The following is an 11626-nucleotide window of genomic DNA, read 5'->3' on the forward strand; positions in this document are numbered from 1 at the left end:
CCTTTTTATTGATGTGACGATTTCTTCACAAATTGATATGAATGAATAGAAATTGATTATAGAAAACTATATATATATATGTATAGACAAAAAATAATCTGTTAGGTTTGTCTTGTTCAGATACTGTTTCCTGGTTCATTCATAGATTTAGTCAAGAGATTTAGATCTATACAAAGCTGTCATTAACTCATTATAAGCTATGTCTGCCCTCGTCACCATTTCCGTTCACTGGAGTGTAACTGGATCCGTCTGGTTTCACTTGCCCTTGGCTGTCCAGATTGCAGCCTGAGTGCCAGGATGTTGAGGACGGTGGAGGTCGAATTCGCTCGTGGTCATCCTGCATCTGAAGCCTGATTGGCCGCCGCAGGCCCCAAAAGATATTTAGCAAGCCTTCAATAATCAGCTCCTCTTCTTCCTGTTTAAAGACATGGGCACTAATCAATGTTTATACAGAGCTGACAGTTATTACGCCTTTGGGGCAGACAGTCTAATAAGTAGGGCGAGTTACATTTGATAGGAAAGGAAAGATTTAAGTGGAAAGAAGAGCGGAGACGCTGGGACTGTTCTGCTTTTACTTAAATATAAAAGTACCGGTAAGAGACGGCTTTAACTGCTTACCTCTCTGTGCCGCAGCTGGAGATTCTGTCCCTCATAATAAAGGTTGTAGGTTTTAAGATGTGAAAGGACTGTTGCTCTGAAGGCAGAAATAAAATGTTATATTTTAGCAAAGGCAATGAAAGCACCAAACATAGCACATGAGCTTAAACAGATTTGCTGTGTGGTCAGAATTTAATGAAAAGCATATTGGATTCATTACTTTAACATTATTAAACAGAACACATGAAGATATGAAACTTTTTTAGTGCTGGTAGGTTCATTTCCAGCCAGTATACATGTACATTCCTCTTCTCTGCCTTATAAACGTATAAAATCACCACTACTCTGACATTTTTTTTTTTACAGCTGAGGAAGAAAAAAGGAACGCAAAACTCAGTTCTTTCTCTCAGCGGCTTTATTATGTGACAACATCAGAACCTGTTCAAAATATGAACCCACCTTTGTGTTCACTGTAATCATGTTTACAAATGATTTCTTGAACTTTTATGACAGTGTTCAAAATATCTGAACATGTCTCTCAGCTATAGAGGTAATGTTGATGCGTATTTCTACAGTTCTACTAGCAGTCACTGGAACCCCAGCAAAAGATGTGTCAATGTATAATAAAATAAAGCAATTGTTTATCGCTAAACTTTATGCTGAGATTGTACATTTCTTGAAAAATGCTAACTTTAATTTAAGAAAATCTTATAACAGTTTCATTTGAATTACTAGTACTATAGTAAATGAAACCATTAGCAACCTCTTAAAATAAGCAAGCGTGGGAACTGAATTATTGTTTATTATACTTGACATTTTTTGAGTTTTGAGTCCCTTTCAAACTTAACCAGCAGTCACCTTCAAATGTGTGTTGTTGTTTTTTGCCAGACTCTAAGCAGGGCTTCACAGCACCACTGAATCACACAGAGATTTGTGTTACCCCCCTGACCACTATGTCTGACAAGGACCCTTATTTATAATGCACCAAACATGAAGCAGGACGGTAGGGGAGGTAAAAAGACTGTTAGCCTGCAGCCAATAAACTCAAAACAAAGAGATGCATTTTGGGAAGACTGTGTCGCCATAACAACCACAAGACTCCATCTACATGCCAAACTTTACTTTGTGTTCCCAGTATCACAAGTCCTTTGAAAACAGGCGAGAGTTAAATAAAACTGCTAGATTCAGATTTAAAAAAAAGAAAAAAAGATTGGTTGCCATTAGGGCTGCACAGTAGGCAGTGGGTAGGGTTCGATTCCCAGCCCGGGATCTTTCTGCATGGGTTTTGAATGTTCTCCCTTTGCATGTGTGAGTTCTCTTCGGGTACCTCCGACTTATTCCCACAGCCCAAAAACATCACTGTTAGGTTAATTGGCTTCTCAAAATTCTCCTTAGGTGTGAGTGTATGTGTGCGTGAATGGTTGTTTGTCCTGTTTGTGTCTGTGTTGCCCTGCGATGGACCGGCGACCTGTCCAGGGTGTACCCAGTCTCTTGCCCCTTGACAGCTGGAGATAGGAACCAGCACCCCTCGTGACCCTGGCAGTGATAAACGTGATGGAAAATGGATGGATGGATGGATGGTTGCTATTAGGGATGCATCGAAAGGAAAATCCTTGTCCGAAACTTAGAGCAAAAAAATTAGGAAACCAAGGCCAAAAACCGAAACCGAAGAAATTATTATATCAAATATTAAAACCATATAATTTTTGGCTATGATGTGTACTAACCCTCTTAAAAAACTCATTATTTTATTAAACTAAAGGTATTTAAAAAAATCAAATACATAAGTATCAAAATATTTATTTACCACTGACTTTTGATGTGCTCTCTTGCTTAGCAGAGTCACTACGAAGTGCTAAAACATGTCCGCCACAGACTTTTTCATGTCTCGTTCTTCTCATGTTAAGAACGTTTGGATTCTATGGCATTTAATGCCTCTGACCTGAGTGTGCAGTGAGACCGATGTGCAGTGTTTTAACTTGCATGTTCAGTGTTCAACTCTGAAAACTTTGCTCCACTACCTGTGCTGTTTTTCTTCAGTCCTGTTCTCGTGCTTGATGATGTTTTTGTGAGCTGGATGTGCTGTTTGTCACATCATCACAAGTTTCTGCCATGTTGTTTCAGTGTTAAGTGCCTGAAAACCGAAAATTCGTCCGAAAACTTTTGTCGGCCAAATTATTGATGCATCACTAGATGCAATGGTTCTCTCATCAGGATAATGAGCCGAAACCAGGCTTCTGCCAGGGCCATCTATGCTGGAATACGGAAAACCTTTTAGGGGAGCTGAAGAGAGGAATGGTCCAAGATCACTTTCTGTATGCTCCCACCTTTTGAAATATTAGAGGAGACTAAGTGCTGTGCTATTAGAAGAGAGATGCTGAACAATGTATGAACAGCAGGGATGCCAGACATTTACTCTAACATGACATCTATTTACCAATAATTCTGTTGCTTCTAAAAGTGTAAATATCATGTTTAAAATATTACAAACTAGTTAGTTAAAACGGTTAAATTACTTCTAATGATCCATAAATCAGCAAAGAACAAAGAATCCCCCCCCAAAAAAAGAAGACCAATCATCAACAAACATTTATTTTTAATTTCAACCCGTTTGAAGTTACGTGGGAATGAAATGAAAGCTTACTTGCTGATGAACTTGTTTTCTCCGATCTGAACCCCGTCCTGTGTACCATCCATGCTCAGACAGCATGAGAGGAGCTGAAAAAAAATGAAGAAGCAAACAGAGTCAGCGCTCCTCTATCAGATCCAGTCTCATGACTCCTCATGACAAACTCAGAGGCACACGAAGGACAGACTGAGGAGGAAAGTTACTGCAGGAAAAAGAGGCCAAAAGCTCCAGACGGTGAAAAGCATAACAGATCATATCTTGTTTCCTGTTGACCCTTCTCCTCAGGATTCAGAATGGTAGAGCACTGATCCCTTTATAAAACCACAACATTTGGTGTGTCATGAAGGAAAGCAGCAGCTGTATCTCTATTCTCTTCAACTCTACCGTCTGCACGGCGCATCCGCTCACGCAGCTGTTTAACATGGCACTCTGCCTTCCAGCTGAGTGGACTCAGAGGGAGCAAGTGTGAAATTTGGCAGCAATGAAACCTCCGGAAGCAGATAGACAGGTGCAGTACACATGGTCCACCTGCTGCCTCAAATTGTTTAAACTTAGACATTTATCAGGGACCCTGATACCAAAAGAACAAACAGAAACCATAAGGAATGTTATCTTATATTTACGGTAAGCAGACAACATTTTTGTTAAAAACATTAAACAGTGGTCTTTTCAGGAAGTAAAGGGAACGAAAGCTACAGATTTGAAATGCTGAAGCATAAAACACATGCCTTTATCATATTAGATTTATTATATAGAGCAGGATGGTGCGTTGTAAGTGCCAGTGATCTTACCACGGAGAAGACTGAAGATTTCTGTTGAGTCAGCAGGAAGCTTTCTGTGTGGAGAGAGAGGGCTCAGAGTCAGACAGGTCCAACCTATGTCTACACACAGGTACTTAGAGTTTGTCAGGTCATAAACATCCCGGGAGGGGGGGACCCTTTTTATTCTTTGTAGCACCGAAGAGACGGGGAAGAGAGCAGTGGGTGTTTAAAGGAAGTGCTCCCCTTCCGTCAAATCGCTTCCTCCTTTGCTCAGTCAGTCACACAGGAAACTGACACTACCCCGACATGCAGCCCAAAACTTCCTCAATTCAAACGGAGCATTTCACCCACAACACACTAGAAAAGCTCAGTTAAACTCCCTGATCCGGTACTCGCTCTCTGATGTTAGGGATCACACACATGCCCCGACACTTCAACATGAACACCGCCTGACTGGAAAAGTCAAACACTGTGATGATAAACAACCTGAGGCTGATCATCGATGTAATAAAGGTGGATCAATTAAATATTAATCACCAATTAGTCAGGGCCTATGCCAAGGTTCATCATTATTTCAGCAACCATATTAGAGCTGTGGAGCTTCCAAAAGCTCGCCGCTGACTGACACAATCGCAGCCATTAGTCTTTGATATCATGTATCATATGCTGTGTTTGAAGGAGGCTTCGCTCCAGTATTCATTAATGGGTGATGCCAGCGGTCGGAGACAGACATGCAGCCCGCTCTCAGACCATAACAAAGCCTTAATTGCTGTGGTTGAACTAAACTAGCATCTAACAACAAAAGCATTCTTAATCTAATCCTCTAATCAAGCATTTGACCTTCACAGCTGTAAAGATATAGTGATAAATACCTAGCACCGATTATGGATCATTGTTTTACAAAATAAACAAAAAACAGGCATAAAACCTTAAGATTAAAATAGTTAAAATCCTAAAGATCCTGAAATACATAGAACAGCATATAGAAGAAAACGCGGTAAGGTTCACCAATCCCTCCTGGAGCAAAGCAATCACACAGCATGATGCTGCCATCCCCACAGTCAGGAAATGTTCTCAGGTTGAAAAGCTTCCCTCCTTTTTAAATTTTTTGTTTAATCATAACACAGACCCTATTTCTAAAAATCTTTGCAGATTATAATCCATCTTTTATCTAAGTGCAGTCTTTTTAATCCGTGTCATTACAGTCATTAGCGTTGTCCTGGTTGATAAGAACACAGCCATCTACAGGACAGAGAACCCGTCTCCTGTCTGAGAAATATAATGCTTGTTTATTATGATGCTTTTTTGTTTCTGTTTAATTTTTACCTATAATTGTTAAAACAATGAGTAAGGCTTACTCTGGCAGGTAAAATGTGTACACAAACCTGAGCTAGAAATGTGGAGCTCCATTATTTTAATCCTATGATCTTAGCTGATCTATTTATATCCTTCATGCCACCGGAAATGTGTTTGGGCTGCTGCCTTGAAACACATCCACAGGAGTGCCTCCATTTAGCTTAAACTATTATATGTGTCAAAGCCTTTATATCTTCATTATCTTTCCCAAATTGCCTAAATGCATGGTAGCGTTGATGCATGTTAGTCTGGTTTTGACGAAATTAACAACTAAAGATATTCTGGAATTTAGCAAACAGAAGCAAATGTGGTCGTTCAAACAGGAACCGGTAATCAAATATGTCACAGTGACAAAAAAAACAACAAGACGTGCTTTTTATTTAGTATTTGTTAGGATCTGGTATCTATAAAGCGGCTTCAGTAAACCTCACACTTTTAAACCACAAATGAGGTCATCTTTCAAAAGCATTGGTTCTTGTCTCTGTTGAACGTGTCTTTTTCCAGATGCAGAGCGCCGCAGCAGCGCCAAGATCAGCACAACTGCAGACAGCCTGACCCATGGCCGACCCAGTCCTGTTTCAGATCCCAACGATCTTCTATGTGCGGGAAAACAGACCAAATGTAGAATCTATTGAGCGTCTGAATTCCCCTGAGACTCATGATAATGTCAGCAGTCTCCATCTTCTGCTCTAACACCCCCTTTTGTCTTGCTCTGCTCTGCTTTTTGGAAGTCTGAAACTCAGTTGATGAACAGAGCAGTTTTCTCTCCAAGAAGCCTCTTCCAACCAGCGCCTATCAAACAGTCAGACTTTTCTCCCAATATTCTCTTTCATCGACCTCCTCCTTTTTTTTTTTTTCTAACCTCTCACCCTGCTGCCTCTAAAGCTCCTCAGTCAACGTCCTTGGCTGAAACAGGCGGTGAATAGCCTCTAAACCTCCTCCTGTTTCTCTCCCAAACCCACCAACAGGATCTCCACTGTCTTTCAGCTTCCTCATGACTGCTGCTCTGTCTCACTATTGTCATTACTGTCATAGCAACACCACACAAAAACCAAACTAGACTACCCAGAGCCCTGGGCCAGAGGCAGTGTTTGTCATTCCTGCTCCTAATAGGGACGTAGCATGAAATAACTTACCCAATGATGGTTTCATTCTGTCTACAAGTCAATTCTCTGGTCCTTTTTGTATTTTCTTAGCATCTGGTACTATGAGAACATATAAAGAAGAGTGACTGTTTTCAAACATTCAGCCATTGTTGATTGGGTATAATATTTCTAGCTACCAATGAAGATTCTCAGTCAGCTAGAACATGGTGCTTCCAGAAAATGGTTAAAAAAGAACAGGGTTTCATTTTTTTTGGTTGTTGTTGAAAATGTTTTTTCCTTTATCCAAAGGCCTTTAACAATTCAGAGTTGGTGATGGAAGCTTGGAACTTCTCCCTTTACCTTTCAGATGAAAGGGAAATGCTTACAACAACAAAAACTTTGATTTCTTTGACCTTTTCGGATTTTTCAATCTTTCTATCCTTAAAAAAAAGAGAAAATAATCCCTTTTGACCAGCTAAAAGAAAAAAAAAAGAAACTATTTTTTTCCCCAGAACCTCTCTCTATCTGTTAGCAGCACAATGCAGTAAAATGTCTGATTCTGCTGTAAATGTATTTGAATATATTTTTTTTGTATTCATGAAATAAGAGGACAGGTTTTATATTGTTCATATTCTCTTTCGTCCATTTCATCAAATCATGTTTGTTATTTTAAATGTAATTTACTTTAAACATGCAGCTCTCACTTGGACCCTCTATATTGGATAAAAAAATTATAAAGAGCCAATGAATCGTTTTCAACATCGTATCTTAATAAATACCATTCTTACAAACTTTTGCAGGTTTTTTAAAGAACATTTGAGTTTAATTTTCATATCAGAATGAGATTAAAGAATCAGAAATACTGTATGTTTTTGACATTCTATCATTCTATATTTCTATCATTCTATATTAGCTTGTAAACTATGTTTAGTTTTTACATAGAATAATATCCTATAGCACAAAAATCATTGCTTCCTGCTCATGAATCTTTAATGTCCTGTCCTTATTTAAAAAATAAATAAAAATGTAAATAGACTGTGAATTGAAATGGCAACAATTTTTGCATTCATTTAAAATAAATAATAAATTGTATTTTATGGTATTAAACATTATAAGTTGTGTTTTATGTAAAATTCATCTAATGTTTACGACTTTTATTCAGATGGGCTTAGGATAAAATGGCTCTCTGGATAAGAAATATTGGAGAACCCTGTTTTAAGTATGTGTTGTTGTGTATATGGAAATGAAATGTAGTTGGAGCACTTTTGTTTTTGGTCTGACAAAAAAAAATCTGCATTATGTTCTGATAAAATCCTTTAAATCAACCGAAAGCCTGTTAGTTATTGTTGTTAAGATATATTAAATATGAACATATTTGACATGCCATTCAGCTCCCAGCAAAGACCAGTGTCCATATAAAACTGGGAATAATGCTTCAAATGGATTATAATATTTCCTCTCTATTTCTTGTTTTATTTGCTTATTTATTGATTTTCATGTTTCCTACTGAAAAGAAATGTTTGTTATGAATTATATGTGAGGTAAATAGGAACAAATCTGCCCTAAAAAAACAATTCAAAAGAAGAAAGATCTTACAGCTTGAACTGATGAGGACAGCACTGAGCAAGCGCTCCATAGCTAGACTACATTCCCTTTATCTCTATAGTAATACCACATGATCAGACGTTAGCTCGATTTATAAACCACTGGGATTTGCTCAAGAAACAAGATTAATCATGACAAGATCTGGGTTTTTCACTTTCAAACTCTCGACTTCAAAGTATGTCAATGGATTGTGTGGCATCCAAAGGCCATTGTTTACACTTTATGGTGTTTAGTGGCATCAGAGGAAAGGGGCAGGACATGAACAAACAGCACATTTACCAGATTATTTGTTAAAACAAACTAAAAAAAAAAAAGTGCAATCTTCCTGCTGCTATCTAGCTATGTTATGGAATGTAACAAAATGTTCAAAAGTCTATCAGCTGTGTGTATTTAGCAAAGCACTGCAATGAGACGCTAATCATCAGATGTGATAACAGCAGCTGTCATGGTGCATTAAAAGGTTTCGAGGCTGGGGCTGGTGGGAAATAAAACATTTCCTCCTTCAGAATTTGGACTTAAAGGAACTTTTTGGATTTAAAAAAAAACTAAATTATATATCTGGACATTAAGCATTTGGGTCAAAATAAAGTCCATAAGCAAATCAAATATTTCAAACAATAAAGGAGTGATCATAGATGACAATGTTGTTTATCTGGTGCAATTAGATTTAAAATAAGAAAACAAACATCCAAATTCAGTCACACTACTTTAGAAGGTATGATTCTTAAATACTAACTAGTAAGTTTTCAAACAAAAATGTGCGGCAATAGTGCTGGGATTGTTTTTAATTTGTTGTTATACCACAAAACAAAAAGTGGCTCTGCTTCAATAACGGAAGGATATTTAACATTGACTTCTATTGTTACTCAGAGGCTAACAATTTAGATTTTAGAGTTCAATTCAACTCAGTTTATTTATATAGTGCCAATTTATGACACGTCATCTCAAGGCACTTTACAATTCAACCAGATCATACAGTCAAATTGATTGATAGTTTTCTATCTGAGGCATACCCGTCGATTGCATCGACTCATTGACTCAAATGCAATCCCTCAGTTAAGGTTAGAAGAGTTAAACGGTCGCTTGGATAATTAAAAGTAGGAATGACAGATTTTTCACCAACCCCATACCCAAAATCCAATATGGCTGTCTTGCACATGACAGCTGAAAGAAAGGAGACACATATCTCACAGTAAGTTTCCCATTGAAAAACTTTTTTGAAAGCAGAAAACAAACCCTTACTGTAATTAGCTTGCATTGCTGATAGCAGTTAACATAGCCTCTTAGCTTATCAACTTGCTACACGCTGAAACTGTTGCATCTCAGCGGATCTCCTTTAGAGAGACTGCTGCACCCTGGGTGCACTAAGGAGCGTTATCGAAGATCCTTCCAAACAGTAGCTGTCAAGAGGTGTTAATATCCAGCCGTTATTAGTGGGTTTTTTGTTGTAAAAATTCTGTTGTTTGTTTTTTTAGGATCAGTACATATGAATTTATGTTTTGTAAATTGTTGAAGTGTTACATAGTTGCACATTTCTTTACTCTTTGAAACTGAGGTAGTATTTTTCCTACATTACTTTGCCCTTAATCTAAAGTCTTCAATTATATATATATTTTTTATATTTTATCATTTTACCTTTGCATTTATCTGTATGCTTCTGTTATAGTGAAGACAATGTACAATATGTCTACCTTGTTCTAATTTTGCTATTTTTTTCTAAATTGAACATCTGAAACAGAGTTACATTGGATCAGATGTCCTTACCTGATCCAAGCTTTGACCTCAGAGGTAAATGTGACAAAAGCCCACATACTGGTTCCTGGTTTACTGCTCGTTATTATATGCTTTCCTCTATTCTATGAGAAGTTTCTGATGAAGCAATAACCAAGTTGCTTGCAGAACACATGGTTATGACTATTGGAGAGCATACAGCCTTGCATCATACTTGGCTTGTGCATATTTATCTTCAAAAATAATACATTTCTGATGCCAGTAAAGGTGTCCTGAATACCTCCACTTGTATCACAAGTTGAAAAGCACAGCTTTAAAACCAGCCTCTGCTTAGGGAAGTAGGCTGTAGCTGTGTGCTGAGGGGAATGTTAAACATCTCTCCCTTGTTATGTAACCTAGTTTACTAATATATATTTATTCCCTGGTAGTGAATACTTGTACAATGAGCAGCATTTTCTCTATTTCTATCTCTTCAGCAGATGAAACAAAGTACTTTGGTTTGAGGTTGCTGACTGAATATGAATAAAGAGAAACCAAACAAAGGTTTTTTTTTCTATAATACATTTGGGTCGTTAAGGCTTTTCTTAGGCAGCTTCCACTTATCAGCTGTAGTGCATCATTTATTTCATTCAGACAGCAGAATTACACACTACTAGCTCCGTATAGCAACATTTTTTAGTAGAAATCTCCATCAGAGGCAGACTTAGCTTCACCGACCTGCGTTGGATTTCTTGCAGACTTTAAAGGACTCTGTCTCCGCTCCTCCTCAGTCCCTCTCCTCGGTTCTCGTGGATCAACCGTCGGTTAACGACTACAGCTGCTGCTGCTGCAAACAATCAGCAGAGCGCGTGGGACCAAGCATCCAGGAGCAGGAGGAGGAGGAGGAAGAGGAGAGGGCTCCATCTGTTGTGGCGGGGCTTGTGACGTAGGGGCGCCCCCCTCCCCTCCTTCCCCTGGTTATCAACCAATCAGAGAGCTGGATTTACGAGCCTTTTGTTTCGGCGGAGATGAATGAAAAAAATGACAACAATGGAAGAGACGAGCACGCGCACTGAGGTCGCTTATTGTTATTTAATGGAGTCTTAAAACATGGAGCGGAGCAGGGGCGGTGTTAGGATTCTGACTCATTTACCCAGCCCAGATAACAAGTTGAGTTCAAAGAAAACTACTCAGATTGTTTTACATTATGTTTTAAAGAATGAGACAAATATGTAGGCCTATATATTCCAGATTTTATCAGTTTTTGATCACTTGCATACCCCTTACAAATGGAGCCCCCCCGGTCCCTAAGTGAGGTCTAGAAGCACAAGATCTATATCCAGTCATTCAGCAAAGATCCTGCTACATAGCTGTACATTTTATTTTGGCAGATCAGACCTTAAAAAGTCATACGCAACCGGTGTGACCCGCCTTAAGAATGCAGAAGTCTAAGCGGGGTCTCTGAGACCTGCCCCTCTGTTATTTTATCCTGATTTAGCAGCAATTATTCTCTGATAGTAAGCGTTAGAAATCTCCAGAGGCTGTCAACGTTGCAGAATGAAGTTTTTTATGAAGATAACTTTCAGATAAAGGGTTCATTAATACTGGTTCAAGGAAAACTATTCTCTCCTCTGCAACTTTTCACCTACATTCACTCTCTAATCACAAACCTACAAGTTTTAAGAGAACTGATGTCATAGTTGCACATCAGGATATATGAATTAACTGTGAGGTAAATAAACATTGATGCATGGTTTTCAAAATTTGATATAAATCTGCAAGGAGAGGAATTTATTAATGTTCGACATAAAGCAATATTTCATAAAAACACCTTATGTCTTTCAGTAAACTTCTTTACACACCACATACCATGATGTTCTAAT

General features: G+C 38.3%; 1 protein-coding gene across 1 annotated transcript in view; it reads right to left on the reverse strand.

The window, feature by feature from the left end:
* LOC107089692 (ras association domain-containing protein 2-like) overlaps nt 1–10639 on the reverse strand; it is an 18823-nt gene extending 8184 nt beyond the window's left edge. The window contains exons 1-5 of the mRNA XM_015382615.1: nt 10482–10639; nt 4018–4061; nt 3242–3315; nt 619–694; nt 264–415 (exon numbers count right to left, since the gene is read on the reverse strand). Coding sequence (XP_015238101.1) covers nt 264–415; nt 619–694; nt 3242–3294 — 281 coding nt within the window. The 5' untranslated portion in view covers nt 3295–3315; nt 4018–4061; nt 10482–10639. The remainder of the gene's footprint in view (nt 1–263; nt 416–618; nt 695–3241; nt 3316–4017; nt 4062–10481) is intronic.
* Nucleotides 10640–11626: the final 987 nt, after the last annotated feature.

This window comes from Cyprinodon variegatus, unplaced genomic scaffold (genome assembly GCF_000732505.1).
Source record: "Cyprinodon variegatus isolate N-32 unplaced genomic scaffold, C_variegatus-1.0 Scaffold260, whole genome shotgun sequence".
NCBI lineage: Eukaryota > Metazoa > Chordata > Actinopteri > Cyprinodontiformes > Cyprinodontidae > Cyprinodon > Cyprinodon variegatus.